Here is a 23,884-nt window from a genome sequence, read left to right as displayed (position 1 = left end):
CTCTGCTTTTAACCATCACCCTTAATGAGCAGTGGGCAGCCATGAAAGGTGCCCGGGGAGCAGTGTGTGGGGACGGTGCTTTTTACTGAGATTCGAACGCTGTGATTACCTCCTGATTACGGGTCTGCTTCCTTACTTGCTAGGCCACCACTGCCCCAAAATGAAGTGATTGTCATTGTGCTACACAAGTGGCCCGAGCCTTGGTGGCTGGGAATTCGAACCGGCAACACGTGGTCTAAGGAGGGATGAAGGGGGTAACTGGTTACAGTAGTGGGACCTTGGCGGATCCACTGCCTGCGGTTTTAACCTGTGACTTTGTGGTCTTCTGGTTAGCCACTAGGCTACTTCCACCCTTGATGAAGGAACTGTATTCTAAACATTACCTCGTAAAATGGACTGAAAGCAGACAATTCATTTTTAGCAATTTGAATACATATTGCCATTGTAATATGTATGCTTAGACAACTGGTATAAAGGTGAGGAGATGGAGCTAAAGCCTAACATATTCCCTCAGCACTGCTCTCTCTCCACATTTCTCTCTCAGGCCGAGTGTCATTTTTACAGCAGACATCATTATTTGCTATGGTCACGGGAAGTGCCTTCCTGCCTCTGGACGCTGGACCACTAATTGCAGTGAGACAATGAGAGAGCTGCGTTCAGCAAGAAACTGAAAGGGCTGAATGGAAAAGCTCTTGAGTGTTTGGTGGGTTTGTCAGTGTGAAAAGAGTGAAAGTGACTCTGTCTGTTGATATAGGAGGGGGGGGCACCCTTTCTCCCTCCCTTGCTCAATAATTAGATTTTCAAATAATCAAAAGGGGCCGCGTTTTCACCATTTGAATAAAAATACTCCACTTCCACTCGCTTCGGATTCAGTGACACAGATGTGATGCTTTTCAAAGGCTGATTCTCTAATAATTCCTCTCGTCAATAATTAATCCGCTCTGCTCTGGGTGACTTTTTTCGTCCCCCCCCCCCGCGTTCCAGGCAAAACAAATTCTCTGATATGGAGCGGGTGGCACACCGCATCCCTCTCGCTGTCCCCAAAACGGGCTTTTAACAGCTCTAAGCTCATTCAAAGCCCGTCTCCGTCGTTCGAGTACATTATCGTCTGAGTAAAGGTGGAGAGGAGTCATTATGCTCATGTTATGGATTAGGCGTCCCTTTTGTTTCGCCCAGAACTGCAGTCGGCGTGCAGCCCTGGAGGGAGGCTGTCCTTAAAAAAAAAAAAGAAAGATTAGGAAACAGTCTCTAACGGCACACGTTTTGAGGGGATTTGGTGGCTTTTGTTTTTTTCCATGACTGTTGTGACATCCCGATGACAATGATTTACGTGGCAAATCCGATACTTCTTAAATAAACCTGGATTTTTGGCGACTGTCACCGCACCCAAGGCTAACTTGTGTGTCCTAAAATGCAACCTCCCGTGTATTATTGTCCCATTATCCTCTCTGTCTCGTCTTCAGAGGTAGGAAGGAGGTGGGAGGGGAGAGGGGTGGGGAAAGTGCTCAGTTTGTTTCTGGGGGATAGAATTTGACGAAAGTGTGAAAGCCTCCACTTGTCCCCATTAGACTGATGGGTCACTGCAGATCGATACGAAGTGATTACAGTTATGGCAATCACCTGGTATTCTTTGAGGGGTCTCTCAGCATGACACACCTCCCAACCCCACACCTGTCACGATTTCAACCAAATCAGGGAAGACCTTGTAGAAGAACGTTGTCTATCCCAACAGCTATATAGACGGGAAAATTTGTGATAAAAACTATGAAACTGTTCTTTAAAATAATTTTAACCCATGACTGTGTGTTAAATCACCCAGGGTTCCATCGAAGAGCGACTAAAGCAGCTGCAGGATGCCCACAGAGATTTCGGCCCTGGATCCCAGCACTTCCTCTCCAGTAAGAGCCCGACTCTGCAGCCCCTGAGCCGCCTGCAGGCTGCGTGGCCCTCGGCAGATTCCTGCCTTGGTCACCAGACTTCCCTTCAGAGGGAGAGTAGACAGACCAAATCCCTGCTGTTCCAATCAGTTCCCACTGACAGCTCACCCCACTTCCTCCCACAGTCCCCAGTTCTTCTAATAAATGAGGTCTATTCACATTATAAATGAAAGTTTGGAACTTTTGGAATGTTTGGAAATTGAAATGGCTTAATTGACATCTGTGATCCCTAATTTCAAAGAGATATAATAAACATTATAGTGGGCCTTGCCCACAAAAGCCACTGGTATCCTTGGGATTTTTCATAAATATCCAGCCAGCAAGAAAGAAGAAAGTAAGGAATTAGCCAAAACTGGAATTGGAGAAACCAAGTTCCCTCTTTGTTGTGGTTCTAAGGTGCCGTGTACAGGGTATTGCAGCAGGCACCACAATCACAATATCTGCTGGTTATCGTCCCTGAGAATCCTGATTGGTGAATGAGTGAACATGACTGTAGAATTAACACTCCCCATGGGATATGGCTTTTGGCTTGCCTTGTCTGTCCGCCTTGATTCTTTTTAGTGTAGATGGATCTCTGGCAGCCGTACCACTTTTTTCCAGACGAAAAATGCACTGAAGCTAAACAGGCTTCTCCCTGCCAGTGTTTGAATAGAAGACCTCATTAGAAGGCTGGGCTTTACTGGTGTTGTCAGGGATCTGAGGGACACTCAACATGAAATGTTGGGCTGAGCAATGCACATATCATGGATCCATGGGCGTCTATAGATAGGTAGGAGTTTTCTATATCCCGTAACCTTTACCCTCTGGTGTATCTGCACATAAATGACATGTAAAAATACATATTCTGTAGATTAATGGTTGTTATTATTACAATTACTTTATTGACCTTGTTAAACACTCAGTGTTAAGTATGGGATTTGGTTCCAACCAAAATATACATTCGGGCCAGTATGGTGTTTTGGTTAGCATCATTATTATTTTTATTATTGTTATGTTTGTTTACTATTGATGTCATTGTCAAAACATGCTCCATTTTGAAAATGAGGTCTGTCTCAGCGCCTGGTTAAAGCTCATACTCTGGATGCCTTGTCAGATGTTGGACAAGTGCCCAGCTCATCCGATGTTTAATCCCTACATCCGCATTCTACCCACATATCTCCGTCACAAACAATCGGCCTTAGCTGCTGCGGCTAACAGATAATATGTGTAATATGTGTACATGGTGCTCGTACGGGACCGGTGTAAGGCTTAGCTGCGTGGGCATTACCCCTCGTAGTATTTTTTTTTTGTATTGTTTCCCCCCCCTAAACCCTACACGAGCGTGTGTTTTCCCCATCAGCGTGATTGATGTCTGGCTCTCTCTGCAGGCTCGGTGCAGATTCCATGGGAACGAGCCATATCCCCCAACAAAGTGCCGTACTACATCAAGTAAGTCCTGGCGGCTGTGCCATTAGGTGATTGGCAGAGCACGAGGCCACCACTTACCCTGTGTGCTGCTGGGAGAGTTTTGTTGTTTCTCCACACTCTTCCAAAATTATGATTTGAATCGTTTCAGACCATAATCAACTCAGGATTGAAAGGCAAAAACACTAGCCAGACATTTTTACTGTGTTTGGTTCAGTATAAATGAGTGGGTATTTTTCATGGCTGCAGAAAGGAAGCTCCTAATAGGGCTGTCAAGTGATAAAAAAGTAGAGTAATGAATTAATCCCGGTTTAGACTAGAACTTGCTGTGATGTTTAAACCTATGTGTGTGAAAGAGGCTCAGACGGAGAGTGACAGAGATATGATCTGGCCTCTTTAAATAAAACATCCTTCATGCTCTGACAGTAAATAAAATATTTCCTCAACGGTTTCTCAATAGCCTAGTCGGGCAACTTTTTATTTTCTACATTTCTGCCTTAGGGCTGATTCAGATTATGTGACCAGAAACACTGTGAACCGTGTGTCATATGGTACTGTGCGCATTTAAATATTTTCGTCTGGCTGTGCCTGATTTCCAGAAACACAAGCACTTGCCTCCCATTATTTGAGCAGGCAGCCGTGTGTCTCCACTTGAAAATAATGCAAAGGTGATCACGATGTCATCAGTGGCCCTAAAACTCCTTCACTATTTGTCGCTATCTTTATGAAGGGTCTCTGTTTATTGGATATCTGTTTCATGTGTCAGAATAAATCGCAGTGATGAATGCCTTCATCAGCCCTAGACAGCCCTACATACAGTGTATTGCATGCGAGTGTATGAGCGTGTGCATGAAATCTGTTTTGCTTGTGCTTTGTGAGCGCTTTTGCACGGTTAATGACAGAACAGAACGTCACATACACACATCAAGCAGCATACACCCACACACACGCAGAGGTTGTAAAAGATAGCAGAGTTAAATTGACAGTTTAGCCTAAACTTTGTGCTCAGGGCAATCTTACTTATTTATTTCTGTTCTTGATTTATTCATCTGACATCATTTTTCATTGTGTGTGTGTGTGTGTGCACTTCTTATTCATCTGTCTACAGTGATACTAGAGCGCTGCTGAGCAAACAAATATGGAATGTTAAAACAGTGTGTGTGTATGTGTGAGGGAGAGAGGATATGAAAGCTCTTTACTGCATTTTACAGGTTTACAGGTTTGTCAACTGGGATGTTCTCCACATAGATTGTTGTAGTTAAAGTTGGACCCTCGCTGTACCCACAGTGTAGGCACTTGAGATGGACTCAGATGTGTGTATTTGCTCAATTTATGCTTTACCTCCAATTTCACAACCTCCATTTGCTCTCTCTGTCTCTCATATTCAGCCATCAGGCCCAAACTACCTGCTGGGATCATCCAAAGATGACAGAGCTCTACCAAGCACTACGTGAGTTCTCATACACACACACACACACACACAAAACACACTCCTGTCTACAGCCTTGTATCTCTCATTAGTGTTGCCGAATGAGGCAGTGACAGAATGGTGACACGACTGTCATTAACCTCTCCTGACTGTATGATTACCCTGCCTGCTCGTTCATTAATTGTCATTTAATGGCATTTCTTTCGCTGCATTAATCTCATTTGACAGCCATTGTCCAAACAGATAGATTTTGTCGGCAACACACCACCAGCCAACAGCCATGAGCAGCCACAGCTCATGGGTGTGTGTATGTGTGCTGCAGTCATAGTGCTGGGGAAGGCGTGTCAGGTGATCATATTTTCAGTAAACTTAGGGAGAAATCAACAGATCACATTCACATGTGAACAGTAGGTAACTGGACAAGATTGCAAAAATTAAGTGCCAGTTGAGTTGCGTTTATTGTGGTTACATCTGTTGACTTGCTGCTCATGTGGGGCAGTGACAATCACTTTACTTTCATATGCGTTGTGTGTGTCAGAAATACCCAACCTTAAGCGCTGACATGAGTTTATAGTGAACAATATGCAGTTCATTAATTATTCTTAAAATATTTAAATATTTCATTAAATATTTAATTAATTTAGATTTGACAGTCCTACTTAACACCCACAAAACATATTATTTACAAAGATATTATAAACAAGGCAATACAATGTACATAATGATTTACTTTTCATTCAAGTATACAAGTATTCAGACCCCATGCAATTTGAAACCATTTGTCATGTTTTAGCCTTATGCTGAAATTATGTAGATTAATTTCTGTTCCTCGTGAATTTACACTCCATACTGATAGCACAAACACAGAATTCTAAAATAGGTTGCAAATGTATTAAAAAATAAAAAATAATGACATGGACATAAGTATTCAGACCCTTTGCTGTGACACTGACGTATTGAACCGACAGTTTCTCTTGATCATCTTTAAGATAGTTGTGCACCTTGACTGGAGTCCAGCTGTGTGTGTGGAATTACATATGATATGAAAAGGTACACACCTATTTATAAAAGATCTCACAACTCATACCTGTTACGGAATGTTTCTTCTTACTGGGAAATATCCCATTGACTCGTTGGACCAGAGGTGAGAAAGCATTTATTCTTGTACAAGGAGACAAGTCAGCACAGAGTTATTAGAAGGCAGAGTTAGTACAGAGAGAGAGCAACTTTCCATCATGTGTAAGCATACCTTCAAGCTGTTAGTATTTGTGAACAAGTTCAGTTGAATTGAAGAGATAACTTCAGTGTCGCCTGTCTGAAAGTTCAAACTCACCCAGATACGATTGATGTGACACTCATGTATTAAAATATGGTTAAATATGATAAATATATGCTTAGTAGTTGAATACAGTGGACTATAATCAGTGGACAACAGTTAATGAATCTTATCTTATCTTAAACAGTAAATGGATCTAAATGAATAAAGGATAACATAAAATTGAATTCATTAACAATATCAGAGCACAAACTAAGCCATGAGGTCCAAGGAACTGCCTGAAAAGCTCAGAGACAGCATTGGCCAAGGCACAGATCTGGACAAGGCTTCAAAAAAATATCCCCAAGAGCACATTGGTCTCCATAATCTTTAAATGGAAGGAGCTTGGGAGAAACAGGACTCTTCCTTGAGCTGGCCTGACATGGCCAGACTGAGCCATCAGAGAAGAAGAGTCTTGATGTGAGACGTAAAAGAACCCAAAGATCACTCTGACTGAGCTCCAGAGATCCTTTGTGGAAATGGGAGAATATTCCAGAAGGACAACCATCACTGTAGCCCTTCACCAATCTGGGGTTTATGGGCGAGTGGCCCGATGGAAGCCTCTCCTGAGCACAAGACACATGAAAGCCCACATAGAGTTTGCAAAGGAACCAAATCACGAGATGGAGCACTGACTTAAACAGAATTGAACATGTTCGGAGAGACCTGAAAATGGCTGCGCACAAACGTTCCCAATCAAGCTAATTACTGAGCAAAGTTTTTGTCCACTTTGTGTCCATGTGATTAGTAATCTCAAAACTGGATTTCTGCAACTCCCTTCTAGCTGGTCTACCACTATGTACCATCCGACCTCTACAACTCATACAAAATGCAGCAGCACAACTAATCTTCAACCTTCCCAAATTCTCCCACATCGCCCCTCTGCTACGCTCCCTCCACTGGCTCCCAGTAGCTGCATGCATCAGATTCAAAATACTGATGCTGGCCTACAAAGCCAAACATGGAGTAGCACCATCCTACCTCACAGCCCTTATTACACCTCACACTGCACCTCGTATACTCCGAGCCTCCAGTACTGCTCGCCTGGTCCCTCCATCTCTGAAGGTGAAAGGAAGATGCTCATCTAGACTCTTCTCCCTCTTGGCCCCTCGGTGGTGGAATGAACTTCCCCTCGAGGTCAGAACAGCTCAGTCACTGAGCACCTTCAAACTGAGCACCTTGTAATTTTCAAACTTGTGTATAGAATCTACAACAGAGTGAATAAAAAGATTGTATTCATAGTTGAGGGTCCTAGTGAACCGGAATTGATCTCTTCATCGATGGTAACTTGAAAGCACGTTGTAAGTCGCTCTGGATAAGGGCGTCTGCCAAATGCCGTAAATGTAAATGTAAATGATATTTCAGGTTTTTGTTTTTTCATTACTACATTTTCAAACAATTCTGTAATTATGTGCCATTTTATGGTGTACTGAGTGTAGATTCACAAAACAAAATTTTAGACTACAAAATGGTTGCAAATTTAAAGGGGTCTGATGATTTCCTGAACGCACTGTATAATGAACAAACCAAAGAAGCCTGACCAAGAATCAAAATTCCCAAAGCACCAATGCCTTTTGTTGAGGTTAAAAAAAATCTGTTAAGAGCTGGACCTAATGAGCCACAAATAAAAACACTTTCCCCCTTGTTCGCTCATATGACCCACCCCACGTGAGTGCGGTCTTGTATCTCCTGCCGCAATGCATCCATCCATCCCCCAGAGACATGCATTAATTTAAACTCATGGCAGCTCATCGTAAACAAGCATGACAGGGCTGCTTTAAAAACGGTCACTAACAAGCCTGAATAAATGATCCTTTTACAATAGGGAGGTGTGGAGCAACTTGGGAATGGTTGGGGTCTAACTGTTTTTTTTTTCCTTTCCAAGGATGATTTATCTCAACAAATTTCTGCATGTTGTCAATATGTGAATCCCCATGAATATATGCCAGTGACAGTTTAAACTTGACAAATCTGTTTATTTTTCACACAATCCATGAGTAATATTATTACTTTCCCTTAAAGGAATACAATATATAATATAATAATATATTAAGTATTCCAACTAATATTGTATTAGCACATTTTTTGTCATTTTTAATATTGTGCACATGCTGAAGATCAAGTGTTAACTAAAAATCCCAACAATGATGGCGGGGGAGGCAAGAAGAGGAATACTTTCAAACATCATTATTTTCAGTTTGTCTTTAATAAGATATACATTTTATTTTTTTGAAGATATTGACTGTGAAACAATTCCAACTGAAAAAAAGACTTGTGAGACTTGAGGGGAACAAAAAGTGCTGTTTAATTCTATATGTATAATTTTTCATACCATCATCAATGTTTTTGGTAACTCTCTTTTTTGTTTATTGTTTAAACAAGAGTATTTTTTTTTTTTAAAGGCTAGATGTAATGCCACCCGGGCCCACGGCCTAGGCTTCTGCTCCACCACTGCATAGCTGCAAGAAAGCAGGCACAACCATCACATTAGAATGTAGATTTTTGCCAGTTTGCAGCATCATTCGGCAGTGTTCAAAAGTATCATTTGGGGTGTTTTGGCTGGTGACGGTCATTTTTACAGGGCCATGCACCCCCAAAGCCTGGTCCCCAGGACAAATAACACTGAGAAATGTTATTCTAGACCAGGGGTTGGCAACCTGTGACTATTTCAACCTTACACAACAACAACAACAGCATTTGTTTCTTACATAGCCCAAAATCACATACAGAATGTCTCAATGGGCTTTGACAAGCCCTAGAGTTGACACCCCCCACACTCTAGGAGGGACCCTATAGAGAGGCCTATAGTTGTAGAGGTGGAGAAATGCTACTGGTCCATTTGAAAATCCCACCACAGTGGTGGTGGCTGTGGTGACCCTCTGGTTTGTTTCATGATAAGTCCACGTTTAGCTGTTGCCAGGAACCAGGATTTATCTGCTGGTCTCTTCACTGGAGTCTGCTAGTAGTCTGTGCGCTTCATTCAGTATCTCAGAGAAACAGAAGCAGCGGCAGACGGTGGCACTGTACGACTGGTACTGAAATATGTGTTTATAGTGGTATATTGGTGCTACAGGTACTGGGCGTACCTGGACTAGAACCGCCTAACTAAGGTGAATTTATCACTATCTGTGCTTAACACTGTGACTCCCTGTGGCTTTGGAAAATAAATAATAATTTAAGGGTGTAAGATGGGACATCTTGGAGGCATGACATTCCTGTGTTGTGCATAGAGATTCAACACCTCCGTTTTTGCATCCCTTTCTCAAATTGCATTCCAACACCCCCCAAGCCAAACGTGTGAGGTGTCGGCCATCAGGACCGCCCACTCTCTTTGTCTTCCCCAGATGGGAGGCACCGGGGGCGTGACATCAGAAACAACAGGTTCTGATTGGTCTATGACAACTTCCTGTAGGCCAGTGACAACTTCCTGTAGGCCAGGGGTATAAAGTTCTGTTCACATGTGGGGAAGGGACTTTTTCTTTCCCAGCTGTCTTTCCATCGAAACTGGATCTTCTGGTTTTCGAGTCTGCTCTATCCTCTCATTTTTTCTCATGGCTTCTCTTCTCTCTCGCTCTCTCTTTGCTCTTTCTTCTTCTTTTTGTTTTCTCTGTAACATTGGTACCTTTTTACATACAATATTCACATGTAACTACAATAATTATTTACCGGCGTTAATAAATTAGAAACTGTTTATTTTATAATCTCCATGCCTCTTTCTGCCAGGTAACATCAAGTTGGAGTGGTTGAATACAGTGCTTTTGTGTGGAAGGAGAAAGGAGTTTTTACACTCTGTTCTCTCACCCTACCATGGTCTTTTTACAAGGGTATTTTATTTTCATCCATTGTTTATTACTGTAGTTCAGAATTTGAATATTATTGTGATTTTGTTACATTAAGATGCAATGCGTTTCATTTAGTCACTGAAATTTTCTGGCACAAATGCTGTACATGTCTATATGCCCGCCACCCTGCCTGGCCACCCCCACCAGAGCCATTATCAGTTTGTTGAATTAGTGTGAATTAGTGTTTCAAAATTTGAAGGCTTTTGGGGTGAATAAACACCCCAAAAGCTCCCCGGGTGCCTGTCATGGCTGCTCACTGCTCACTAAGGGTGATGGGTTAAAAGCAGAGGACACATTTCGTCGTGCGCACCGTGTGCTGCGCTGCAGTGTCTCACAATGACAATTTCACTTTCATTGCTACACAATGCCCGCCTGCTCTGGTTCTGTCTTGGGTTTGTGGGATTAGTTGTACTAATGAGAACATGAGGAATGTGAATCTTCCAGGAAATGTGTAAAGATACTCATTAACATATACACATAGGTTTAAAAACTCTCAAGGTAGAAGCTAATGAGGGCTGGTTGATGAGCATCATCATCATCATCATCATCAGTGAGACCAGTTGAATTTCTGGACATGGATCCAGGCATGTGTGCAGTTGTGGATTTTAGTAACATAATGGATGGCGGCCTCTCAGGGACAATGATCTTTGTTTTGTTTGCATTGATTTGTAGCCTGAGTGACTGGTACATGGAAGACACGAGTCCCAGAGTGTGTTACATGGCCACAGGGCTGCGGGCCAGGAGCACAGTCATCCATTTATTTCATTTCCTCCTGACTGATGACTTTCTCAGTCTTTGCCTGTAGGCCACTGGTGTTGAAAGTAGTGCTCAGTTACCAGTTTTTTTTGTATATTTACTTAGAAACTCCATATACACATGCCTCATACCTCACGTCCTTGTCTAATGTTTTTTGTTTCATTGGTCTGTGGTTACCTCTCATGTCGGTTTACATTGTGATCTGTCCGAATAAAGAACATATGAAGTTGTGGCCTTGTGCCTACATTAAAAAAAATACCCAACATACTCTTCCATGTACACTTCTTTCATAAGAATTTGTGTATATGATTATGCTTTTACTAAATTTATTCAAAGGAGCTTTTAATTATGTAACTGCTGAGGTGATTAGTATTCGTCTGCAGTCGCATGAGGTTGGGTCAGAAAGCTTCGTTTGACTTGTAAGTGTAGTGAATAACACAAAGTTATGTTTGTACAGAGCTTAGAATGATTTAGAGAGCATGAATCGCTAGGCCAACATTCCTCTTGCGTGCACCTGAATTGTTTGCAAGTCTTAGCTTGGATGCATTTCCACAGAGACCTTGTGGATGAGCGGTGGGGATTGGTGAGAAGAGCTGAGTGGATCTTTCTTTTTTGCTTCCGGAAGCAGAGGATCTGTCATGGTCACGGTGATGTGCACGTCAAGCTCGTAATTTTGCGGGCAGTCCTGATGCAATATGCTGGCCTCAGTGCAGCCCATTCTTTGTCAGTGTCAGAGGTACTGACATTTAAGTTATTGTTTTCTGCAGCAGTAAGTCTTTCTGCCAGCTCTTAGGCTGCAGACCCCAGAGCTCCAGGACGTTTTAGGCTCCCGTGGCTGCAGTGGATGGAATTGTCATTTAAAGTTAGGGTCTCATTAGTCAGTCGCTGGTCCAGGGCTGAGCTCTACACATGACTAGGAGCTGCCACTTTTCATCTCCATTTTTTGTCTGAAAGTGTTGCCGTCAGGGAACAAGTTGTTGGTAGGGTCTTCTATAAAGATGAAAGACAAGTTACAAGCTAAGCACTGCACAAGGCGGAAGTTCTCAAGCCCTGCTGCAGAACCCTTTTGCCAGAAATTGAGCCTCAATGAGGTGTTTCTTAATGACCACATAATGAATGTGGCAGGTTGTAAGGAATAAAAACGTCATAGCAGGGGGTCCTCAAGCTGTAGAAGGACGTGGAAGACAGGCTTCAACATGCCCAACATGCCCATAGTCTGCTATGTGAAAAATTACATATGTCAACATCTGTTGTGTTTGTTCATGGTTTTAGTTTCTTTCTTTGATGATGACTTACTCTGTCATACTGGGGAAACAATAAAAAATCACAAAAAAATCACAAAAAATAAAGATGCACAGATTTCATTCTATTCCTGTTGCTTTGCATCTAATAATCTTCTAGATCTTCTGGATTTCTATTGGATTTTTCTGAATTTGTGAGTTTGAATGTAGTCTATTGGGTAAGACGCTCACTTATGAACCATTACTGTCTGGATGCTCTAGTAGGTGCATGAGTAAACTCCAGCTAGTACAGAATGCTGCAGCCATAGTTCTAACTAGAACTAGGAAATTTGACCACAACACCCCAGTCTTACAATCACTGTACTGGCTACCCATCAAATTTAGGATTGACTACAAAATCCTACTTTTGACCTATAAAGCTCTAAATGGTCTTGCCCCGCAATACCTGAGTGAACTTTTAGATCTTTACGACCCGCCACGCCCCCTTTGATCAATGGGTGCAGGGTCACTACTGGTATCAAAAGTACAGAACGTCACAGCTTGGAGCAGATACTTCTCCTATAGAGCTCCGCAGTTGTGGAACGGCTTGTTTTCTCTGGCTTTTTGTTAAAGTCCCAGACACTCATTTCACTTCACTTTGACACAGTGTCAATTATAAAGTCCAGTTTATCACAGAGTCCCCCTGTTAAATTCACCCTAGTTAGGCTGTCCTAGTCAGGGTATCGGATCACTGTAGCACCAATATACCACTATTACCACATATTTCAGTATTGGTCGTACGATGCCACCGTCTGCCGCTGCTTCTGTTTGTTTTCTCCGAGACCCGGAATCAAGCGCCCAGACTACTGGCAGACCCCAGTGAAGAGACCAGCAAATAAATCCTGGTTCCTGACAACTGCTAAACAAGGACATACCATGAAAGAAACCAGAGGGTCACCACAGCCACCACCACCGTTACAACTACAGCTATAGGGATCTTCAAATGGACCAGTTGCATCATTATGGATACGTAATCTAGACCATGACACTGGACTATATCCTGGACTTCTCCAACCCTACAACTGTAGGACTTATTATTATATTGTACAAATCATCACCAGCCCTGCACTGACACCATTTGCAGGCTCACTCTACCCTGGAAGGGGGTCCCTCTCTGTATCACTCCTTCCCAACGTTTCTTCCTTCCTTTTTTTTCTCTATCCTAGAGTTTTTTTGTGTGGAGTTTTTCCTTGTGTGCAGAAGGGTCAAGTGTGGGGGTGTCAACTGTAGGGCTTGTCAAAGCCCATTGAGACATATTGTATGTGATTTTGGGCTAAATAAGAAATAAATGTTGTTGTTGTTGATGAACCAGAAGTCACAGGTTTTAACCCAACTTACTACACTGTCTTCATGGGGACTGTCCCTGTAACTACTGATTGTAAGTCGTCTGAATAAGGGCATCTGCTAAATTCCATAAATAAAATGTACATGCTCTCCCCATGTTGGTGCAAGTTTCGCCTGGGTTATCCGGTTTCCTCCCACTCTCAAAATGCATGTAGACTAGTTGAATTGGTGTGTGTGCCCTGGTGCCCAGACCCTGCGTATTACTAAGCGGTTATGAGAAGTGGTTAAGTGAGTGGGTGAGAAGTTTTTTGGACTAGCTCATGATTTCCAGAGGTTCCTCTCTGTTCTGTCTGCATCCGGAAGGAAATATGGACTCTTCATATCCATGGATCCAAGGTTGATCATAAATTGGCAATTAGTTGCTTTAGGATGCCGTTTAAAGTTAGTCAACTAAAGCACCACCCTAGAGCAGTGATGGGGTTAAGTGCTTTGTTCAAGGACAAGATCTTTGACTTCCTATGGACGATAAATGATGGCGATAGATGATTAATAAGCATAGGAGGCCTGAGGGGTAAAGCTGCAACTGCAAAGTGAAGGACGCTCCATTTCTGTTTGTGTAGAATTCAATACCCATGCATTGATCAATGAGACACAATACATTTACAGTGTGAATTCTCTGAAATGGACTATTCGTTTGAAGGACACTTATTTAATTATGTTGTACTTTTGTATTTTTTTGTGAAAAGTAGACAGAATAACAGACAACAATAATGATAGATCCAGTTAATAATAATAATAATAATAATCGTGCATGAAAATACACCATGTCTTCTAAGGGAACGGGTGTCTCTGTCTCTCTCTCCTTCTGTCTTCCCTCTCAGCGGATCTGAACAATATCAAGTTCTCAGCGTACCGGACAGCCATGAAGCTTCGACGTGTGCAGAAAGCCTTGAGACGTACGTACATCTGTTCAGAGTTAAATCAGAATGCCCTGCACACACCCTGCACTTTACTGTGGTCCACTCATCACTCCCTCCGCATACAATATTTGAATGAATTAATGGCTCTTACCCGGCTTCCAATGAAGTATTCGGAGCCCAATTTGGGAACATTAATATTTATGCATCTCTTTCTAAGTTTTCCCATCGTTTTAGCCCAGCACTGTAATCTCAATGGTTAATTCAGGAGTACATTAAGTCTTACTGAGATGATTTCTTTAATGATTTAATTATTAGCCCTTACACAAATGAACTGAAATTGTTCTTCGCTCTTCTCATGCCTGCTGGGACAGGACATCTTTTGGAGGTGATCACAGGCCATTGATCAGGACAGGGCTGCCCCTCCAGCGCCTGATTCCTCTGCCTTTTTCATTAAGGCCGCCATCATTTTCAAGCTGGCTAATTAAGGCTAATAACGGCGGTGATTGAGTTTCTTTTGCTGGAGTTAATTAAGCTGTAGGGAAGCGCTCGCTGGCCATTCCCTGTGGGTGGGGGATTGTCCAAGACAGGTTTATATCTCACCGCCCGGCGGGGGTGCACACACACACTCACACACACAGATTGTCCTCATACGCGCTCGCATCACTCCGGACCCTTTTGAGAGTAGCTTCACAGCCCACACAATGAAGGAACCGTCTTCCTTCGCTGTCTTTTCCTAATCTCTTATTTCTCTCTCCACTGGTCTGCAATTGTGTGTCATTAGGAGACCTCATTGCCAGACTGCCATGCTAACTAGCATTTTGTTTGTGTGTGTGTGTGTGTGCATGCTTATTAGTGACCTGTGAATAGGCCTGTGTGATACAGGATGTACAAAAGGACTTATGGAGGTTCTGCCTCTCATCATGCACATCATGCACGTCTGTCCCTGTCCTTTCACTAGCACCATGCAATTAGGGGTGACACCAGCAGATGACCTTAAACCAGCACCGGAATCAGTTTAAAGGCGTCCAAATCAAATTAATCTGCACTGTCCTTCCATCTCACATACACTTATGCTTCAATTCGAAACACTAGATGGGTTGAGGAAGAAAGGTGTGTGTGTGTGTGTGGTTTTTGTGAATGTGTGTCTGTGTATTAGCGTGTTTGTATTTGTATTTGTGTGTGTTGGTTTGATATGTGTGGAAATGCAGCAGCCTTTAATAGTGATTGTATTTCTGATTTTGTGTGTGTGTGTGTGTGTGTGTGTGTGAGAGAGAGAGAGAGAGAGAAAAGGAGGCATTTCTGGGCAGTATGGAGTACTGGTGCTTGGGCACTACGAGCTGAGTGTGTGTTTATGTGTGTCTCAGTGGGACTAATTTATCCTTTTTTTTATTCTGTTATTCATTTACAATTAAAAGAAGAACAGGAGAACCGGTTGGAACAGAATTTTCAGGGTCTGTGCCACATTGTTGTGTAACGCTGGCTCTGCTGACTCAGACCTGTACAAAACAAGTAAAATATGCTCTATATGTCCTCACAAAGACAGGAAACCAATACATTTTGAAGTCATTCACTGGTTAAATTTAATGGACAAAATATGTCCTGTTTCTATGGCAGCCATTCTATGTCCAACAAACACATATTCTTCAATATATTGAGGCGCTGATTTAATTGTGATCAGAATATGAAGAATATCCTATATTTACTCAGAAACAAACCCATGAGTTGAGAAAGGAGTAAAAACGAAAACTGTTGCTGTCACTATTTTGTATTGTATATATGTCCTGTATATATGTTGTCCAATTTCAGAAGCTGTGCTTTTGAATCTATGTGTCTGTTCTTTTATATGAATTAATTTTTTATTGTACAGTATGTGAGTGCTTTATCTCTTTCTCTCTGTGTGTGTGTGTTTTTTACCTATTTGCTGCAGTTGACATGCTGACTCTGGCCAGTGTGGTGGAGGTGTTCCGGGAGCAGGAGCTACAGCAGGCGGAGCGGGTGATGGATGTGGTGGAGGTGATCCATGCTCTCACTGCCCTGTACGAGCGGCTGGAAGATGAGAGAGGAGTGCTGGTGAACATCCCGCTCTGTGTCGACATGTGCCTCAACTGGCTGCTAAACGTCTACGATAGGTACACACACACACACACACACACACACACATGCTTTCAGCCCTCAGAAGACACCCAGTGTCACTCTATCTGACCTTCTCTGTACTGCAGAGGTTCACTCACAAACAGTTTCCTTTAAACCCAATCACAGCTGCCGCTGTTGCTCCAGGCAGTTCTGATTGGCCGATATGTACTGTTTCCCACTAAAATGGAATTCCGCCATGCTGTCGCTGTGGTAATGCAGGGCACGCAGCTCTTTTATGTTCATTGCACCAAAGGGTGTTTGTGCACAGGAACGCCGCGCGAGCGCGGTAAACACGAGCGGATCCCGTCAGAGGGAAGCGGGCGGCGATCATGGCAGATCATGAATGAGGGCAGGATTCCACCAGGCACTGGTCCAGTGGGTGTGTGAAAGCGAGTTAAAGCCGCTGCTGCCTCTTGTGTGCCAGAGACCTGACTGGAAATGAGAGGGCCGCGTCCCAGCACACAACTAAATGGCCTCTCCTCCCTCTCTTTTCTCCCACTTGTTCCATTCCATCCATCATAAATTTGTTTTGCAGCTCTTTAACTACCTGCTGCTAATGGGGCGAAATCAGCGCTTTTTCGGCCAGCTCGTAAATTCCGGTAATTGCTTTTTTTGTCTCCCTGATAAACATTGGTCCCGGAATGAGTATGAAGGGAGCCGCACGCGGACTGTAATCACGACCCCGCGGTCAGACAAATAAAAACAAACAGCAGCTCTGGAGCTCGTTCCTCCTCCTTTATCGCCCCCGGAGGAACCTGCAGCTCTGAATACTGCACCTCAGACTCGTTTCAGAGTCACGGCCGCATTGGTGGCTGCTCGGAGTTTTGGTTAGTTTGGAGGTCGGGACCAGATTTGTGGCTGCCCACTGCTCACTCAGGGTGATGGGATAAATGCAGAGGACAAATTTCACTGTGTGCACCATGTGCTGTGCTGCTGTGTATCACATGTGACAATCACTTTATTTATTTATTTATTTATTTATATCTCCCTTTTAGGAAGGGTTTAAGCTTCCGTATTAAAAAAAATTTAAAACTAAATTCAGAGTACATGAAAAATCAGTGGGATTGCTGTACAGTTCCCACTACAAAACTTTCTATGTGATCATGGTTGTAAGGGTGAAGTGGGGTCACACACTACATAATATTTCAAAACAAGTAAAAAAAAATATAAATAACAATTTACCAGCACGTTGATCATATATGGCTGTAAATATCAGCCGGTGTGGTAGAACATTTAAATAATGCAGGTCTTGAATTGAATATACTTATTATCAATGCACCTTTGTTTGAATTGAGGCTGGTTATTGATAATTTACTCTCTGAATGGAAGAGGAAATTAAATGTTATGCAGTGATCTATGACTGATCATAAAGGGGTGGATTTGTTGGGATTCTTTCTTTTACACATTTTCCTCAAGCCCCGAAGCTATAGTTTTTCTAAGGTCCACAGCCCTTGTCTGTCAGTAACCCCTTTTACCCAGCCTGCCCTGCTCCTGTGATCTCATGGCCAGTGCTTCTCAGATCTGGGCTCTGCTGGTGTTTAAGTTAAGGGTCTCATACCCGTTGTCCCCCCTCCCTGGACTCCTGGTCACCTCGCTGCACCCCCTCTTATTGGATTTAGATAAGTTTTTTTTTTTTATTCTTTAATGTTTTGACCCTCTTAGCATGAACTGAACCACATCTGATAAGGCTGTTCCTCTCTTGAAGGCTGACACACAAACACACACACACACACACACACACACATATACACACGTCCTTTCACCATCCTGTTCCTATCGCTTTCATTTCTCTTTTCTATCAGCGGGAGATCTGTCTGTGTGGGTTTGTGATATGGTGCACAAATCCGCCTGACAAAGACGGTCACACTAACTCCCCTCTCTCCGTCTCTTCCTCTCCCCAGCGGCCGCAACGGGAAGATGAGGGTCCTCTCCTTCAAGATGGGGCTGGTGAGCCTGTGCAACGCTGACGTCCAGGAGAAATACAAATGTGAGCCTCCCACAACAATCCCCTCGTTCTGCTGTCGGCGGCTCATTATGCAAAGACGTCCACTTAGCCTAATGGAGCAAATGGCTACAGTAAAGCCTGAAAGCCCCGATATCAAACAAGGAGCACAAAGGGCCTCGTCGGCAGCCAGAGCGGCGAGTCACATCCTTGCGCTGCATTTCGATTTTCAATTAAGCGTTAATATTTCACGAGAGCTCTGTCTGGAAGCGGGGAACGGGCGTTTTTTTTATGGTGCTGCTTTGTACGTTGTTTTACGACTTGGCCTTGTAAATGCACCATAGCGGTGAGTGAGGCGGGCAGGAGAAGACCGGAGTCATGCCGCAGGGTCGGACGCAGGCTCGCTCACCGTCAACATGCCATCTGTCTTTGCTCGTAAAATCAGCTAAACGGCAACAGATTTTTTTTTCACATATTTGCACACTTTTTATATTTTCGTCGTTGACGTGGACAGAGATGCAATTACCTATGGTGCACTTCGGTGTGACACTGGGACCTTAGGGTTGCCATGGCAGTTTGGCCCGGTGATTGATTGCACCCTTGACTCTGCGCTCCGGGAAAGAGGCTGATGATGATTATGAAGAGCACATCTGGTGCGAGTGAGTCGGGCTCACTCGGGTTTCGTTTTTTCACACAGACACACACTTTAGCTGTTTTTGCTGTGCTGTCGTGATCTCTCTCCTCTGTGGTGACAGGAGTTGTGATTTTGAGCCCACTGGCCCGTCTGACTCTGACAGGCCTCCGCTAATGCAATTCTTTGTTTCCAATTATAATGGCAAAGCCAGCATCTACTACAAACACACACAAATAAGCAAACTTTCACATGTTCACAACTTTCACACTCAAAAGTGTCCTTAATGCCTTAATTAATGCCTTAATTAGAATAAGAGTTTTTAATATTAAAATGGGTACCTAGCAGCAGAGGAAACCTAAGCAGAGAAGAGCACCAAACCAGCACCAGTCTTGTAAGTCGCTTTGGATAAAAGCGTCTGCTAAGTAAAGTAAAGTACAGTAAAGTAAAGTAATGCAACTGTAGAACCTTATATAACTTTTTTTGCAAGTGTACACACTTGACTGTGTATGATGTATTTATTAAAAATTAGGTGCACCAAATTGTCCACGGCATCGCATTTAACATCATGGTTTTACAGGTTCACTTTTTTTAATTTTAAATCGCTGTCCATATAGGCAATATGTGTAAATGATTAACTAACAATCTGATTAACATAAAGTTCTTTATTTGTGTCACACCCAAGGGAGATGGAGAGGGAATGATGGACTCTAAGGGTTGAACAAAAGAATAACAGAGTTAAATCAATAAGGGAAGAACAAAGGAGGGATGTCTCTGTCAGTGGGTGTGCCATGGTCCACATTCAGTCACCTCTACCCACCGTTAAATGTCCAACAGGTACTATGCTTTGTGAAGGCTGAGCAGATAGGTACAGGGAGTCCACATGGCTACGCAAGATCCTGTATGGTACATAGACAGTCACTGACAAACAAGCACATAGCACATACCGGTATTGGGGAGAAATGGAACACGGAAACACCTTGAGGTTTGTGTTGGAGGACAGCTCTCTAGACTCTAGATTACATGGGGCTTTTGTACAAGAAAGGAAACTTACTGAAAACGTGTTAGTGCTTAAAGTGATCCACTGTGCTGAAATTAAAACAAGATAAAAGTGCAACTGTTTTATGGGATTGAACTTGATAATTATCTCGGCCTGATAATCTATCTGCTGCTGATCTGGCTGTGGCAGCCGTGATGCTGATTAGGAACGTGGTGGGTAATGGATAGCATTTCAGTGAGTTTTAATGATGCATTCATTTGTCCTCATGTCTTCAGTAAATAAACTAATATAAACTTAAACACTTTTTTGTTGTTGTTGTTTATGGAAATTTTTATAAAAAAAAATTGTAATCAGTTACCAATAAATATATGTATATATATCTAGCATCAATTCTAAACCTCATAAATGACTCATAGAGGACTGTAAGTATATCCAGTATGTGTACATGCATGTGTTAATGTGTGTTTTATAGACCTGTTCCGGCAGGTGGCAGGTCCCGGGGGTCTAATGGACCAGCGGCATCTCAGCCTGCTGCTGCACGAGGCCATCCAGATCCCCCGGCAGCTGGGGGAGGTGGCTGCATTTGGGGGCAGCAACGTGGAGCCCAGCGTCCGCAGCTGCTTCCGTGTGGTGAGACATTTACATTTACAGCATTTATCAGACGGCCTTATCCAGAGCGACTTACAGTCAGTAGTTACAGGGACAGTCAGTAGTTACAGGGACAGTCTCCCTGGAGCACCTTAGGGTTAAGTGTGTAGCTCAGGGACACAATGGTAGTAAGTGGGATTTGAACCTGGGTCTTCTGGTTCATAGGCGAGTGTGTTACCCACTAGGCTACTACCACCCGCGGTGCTAACAAGACACTCATGCTTATCTTTAAACCCTGCAACATAAACACATTACATTTTACACTTACACTTATAGCATTTATCTGACTCCCTTATCCAGGACAACTTACAAAGTAGTTACAGGGACAGTCTGCCCGGACACACTCAGGGTTAAGTGTCCTGCTCAAGGACACTTTGAACCCCGACTAGGCTACTGCCATGCAAAACATAGCGCATTAACTACACTGACCCCATATTCTGCACCCTCCCACCCCATTTTTAATTTCCTGCTTGGCGCCGTGGGCCCGATGTGCCGCTGTATTCAGGCAGTATAGCATCTGCCCTACCACCGCTCTTTATGAACCCCACTGCTGTCACGTTATTTTCTTGTGGGTTTTAATGGCCGGGAGCAGCACAGGTTTTTGGAGTCATGCCGTCCGGTGACATTTCACTTTTGTTGCTAACTAATTATAAAACTGGAACAATTCTTTTCAAAAGCTGGACCTGCATCAAATCCTCCGTTTTTCCACTCTGACTGCAGCCAGTCATTTAATTAACTCTTCTCAGTATTCAGCCCTATGCCTATGATATCAGCCATGAATAATTAAAACCTATTCATTTTGACATTTGTTCCATGTCAGGGTTTTTATTAGTGGATGGAATTTGTTCCCGGGCTCCCAGTTCATCAGTCCACGTCGTACCGAGGACCAGCTGCTTGAGTGTTGTTGCCATTGATGGAAGTATATTACATCTTTTTGTTAGATCAGGAAGAGAAATGTGGGTGTGTTTGATTGCTGGGATTGGCTCCAGGTTCCTCATGACCCTGAAGTGGATAAGAAGACCAGCTGATCCACTGTGGCAACCCCTAATGGGAGAAGCCGAAAACAAGAAGTTTGGATATGGATCCTACCTGTCAGGATTGCCTGCAGCTGGGCTCCACACCGGAACCCAATCCTGACGCCCCATAAATGCCGGAAGTTTCCGCCCGTTCGGGGTCGCTGGCATTTTCGTGAACTCTCTGCACGAACTTGACCTGATTTAGTTTTATGTGTTTTGAGTTCTGGCAATCGCCACACGCCTACGGGTTTGTTTCAGTTCTTTTATTTATGTTAAACTGTTTTTGGCCATCGCGCCATTGTTTATTTGTATTTCTTTGAGTTTGTTTATTTGTTGTAGAATAAAAACCCCCTTCCCAGTATGTCAGACCTCTGCGCTTCCTTCCCCCGTAAGTCCGTAGTCGTGACAGAATGCCAGCGACCCCCCCAAAAGCGCAGCGGTGGAAAACAGAGGAGAAGAAACGCCGCGAAGGACGCAGCGCGGCGCGGCGAACGCGGACGCCAGGGGAGAGACGCGCCGCCCGTTCTGGTGGAGCGTTTTCTCCCCGAGAAGCCGTGGTACGCGGCGCCGCGTGATGACGTCACCCCCGGGAAACTCCGCGAAACCCGGAAGCGACAACGTCGGCGGGTGAGGAGGCGGAGCGAGGACGTTGGCGTCGGCAGCAGCGAGGAAGTGACGTGGGCAGCGAGCGCAGAAGATGCGACCCCCACGATCTTCGGCATGTCGAGCCAAGAACTCTGCGCTCTGCTGGCAAGGCTCCCCGTGGACTGGGACGACACGGACGACGACGAGAGCACGGGAGACGAGAGTTGGGCTCCGCCCATCGCGCCAGTCTGCGATCGTCGCAAGGTCCGTGGGGACCCACGTCACTTCCAGGGGGGTGAGAAGCGGCAACAACAACGACGGCGTTCCTCCAGCGAGGAGGTGGGCAGCCTCCAGCCCGAATGGCCAGAGTACTGCCCATGGGAGCTTATCGCGCCATGGGTCCAGGATGTCCGCAGGGTGGACGACCCTCGGAGTCACCGGTGGGAGGACACGGATGACGAAAGCGATGATGACGTGGATTTTCGGTGGGCGGTCGGTGCCGGGATGGCTCCGCCCAGCGTGCGCGTCCGAGATCATCGCGGCGTCCGTGATGACCCATGTGACTTCCGGGGGTACGAGGTTGACACGGACGACGACCAGGATCGTCACGAGGTCCGTGGAGACCCACGTCCCACCCAGCAGTGTGAGGAAAGCTGGTGGAAGAGGGCGACGGGATGTCGCCAGCCAGCAACTGCGCTGCCGGGACTGCCTCGCAGGGAATCCTCCATTCCTGCTCCAGTCGCCGACCCGCCTTCCCTCTGCCCGGACGTTCCCCAGCGAAAAGGCAGCGCAGCACCAGCGTCCACACCTGCTGGAGAAGACGTCCACCCCCCTCCACACCACACACCTACCACCATCTCCAGCAACGTGCCCAGCCCCATGTGGGACAGCCCAATTGTCCCGGGACCCTTCAGTGGGGCAGCAGACACTGATAAGACCACCACCATCCTCTCGTGTCTGCTTGGGTCAGCATGGGGCTGGAGCGCAGCCCTCTGGCAACAGGGAGAGACAGACAGCAGTTTTCGGGACTTCCAGCAGAGACTGAGGGCGGAGTTTGATCGGCCAGAGCCTGAGCCAGGGATCGAACTCTGCCCCTCCACCACATCCAGCGCCAGTCAGGATCCGGGGCAAGAAGACCCAGCACTGGCGGGCGACGAGAAGGTCGCACCTCCCGAGATCCTGGCTGTGCCCCCTGAGGAGGTCCTGGAGAGCCCAGAGAGGGAGCCAGACGACCCTCTCTTCTGTCTGTCTCTGTCTGTGTGTGTCTGTGTGACATATGTGTCCGTATGTCGCCCCCACTTCCCCTCTTTGTGTCCACCAGATGGCGACCCAGCCGCGGAGCCGAACCCCAGGGAGGAGGTTCCTGACCCGAATGTGCTGGTCCAAGGCGAGGTGTACAAGCCCCAAGGTACCCCTAAGTCCAGCCGGGGGGGGTGCTCCCCCAAAGAATTTTTTGGGGGGGTGCAGTTCGGGTTGGGGACTCCTCCTGAGGGGAGGGGAGGTGGGGAAGCGATGGAGCTGGGTCCTCCGGTAGCCAGTGAGGAGGGCGGGCCAGGCATGGGCCTGCGTCTGCCTCCAGAGGGGTGGAGCGCCATAGAGCCCCCGGGTAGGCATGAGGACCCAGCTGGGACAGGCAGGAAGAGGGCCTGCTTGTCCCAACGGACGCAGAAGGGGCTAGCCGGATGGTCTGGCAATGCCCCCCCCTTGGCACCAGGGCCGTGCAGCGAGAGGGGCTGCATAGTCCCAGAAGGCACCAGCCTGG

At 45.0% G+C, this 23,884-nt stretch overlaps 1 protein-coding gene and 1 long non-coding RNA gene across 5 annotated transcripts in view; one reads left to right on the top strand and one right to left on the bottom strand.

Moving 5' to 3' along the window:
• LOC114768269 (uncharacterized) overlaps nt 1-16,536 on the bottom strand; it is a 44,645-nt gene extending 28,109 nt beyond the window's left edge. The window contains exons 1-2 of the long non-coding RNA XR_003743032.1: nt 16,399-16,536; nt 16,082-16,213 (exon numbers count right to left, since the gene is read on the bottom strand). This is a non-coding gene — a long non-coding RNA (uncharacterized LOC114768269). The remainder of the gene's footprint in view (nt 1-16,081; nt 16,214-16,398) is intronic.
• drp2 (dystrophin related protein 2) overlaps nt 1-23,884 on the top strand; it is a 164,645-nt gene that overhangs the window by 120,812 nt on the left and 19,949 nt on the right. For all 4 annotated transcript variants that reach the window (XM_028960456.1, XM_028960453.1, XM_028960452.1 and 1 more), the window contains 7 exons: nt 1,820-1,898; nt 3,305-3,365; nt 4,730-4,791; nt 14,129-14,203; nt 16,095-16,296; nt 18,202-18,287; nt 20,346-20,503. In XM_028960456.1, the coding sequence (XP_028816289.1) occupies nt 1,820-1,898; nt 3,305-3,365; nt 4,730-4,791; nt 14,129-14,203; nt 16,095-16,296; nt 18,202-18,287; nt 20,346-20,503 (723 nt within the window). The remainder of the gene's footprint in view (nt 1-1,819; nt 1,899-3,304; nt 3,366-4,729; nt 4,792-14,128; nt 14,204-16,094; nt 16,297-18,201; nt 18,288-20,345; nt 20,504-23,884) is intronic.

The sequence above is a fragment of the Denticeps clupeoides genome, chromosome 18 (assembly GCF_900700375.1).
Source record: "Denticeps clupeoides chromosome 18, fDenClu1.1, whole genome shotgun sequence".
Taxonomy (NCBI): domain Eukaryota; kingdom Metazoa; phylum Chordata; class Actinopteri; order Clupeiformes; family Denticipitidae; genus Denticeps; species Denticeps clupeoides.
This window is presented reverse-complemented; position numbering and strand designations above follow the sequence as displayed.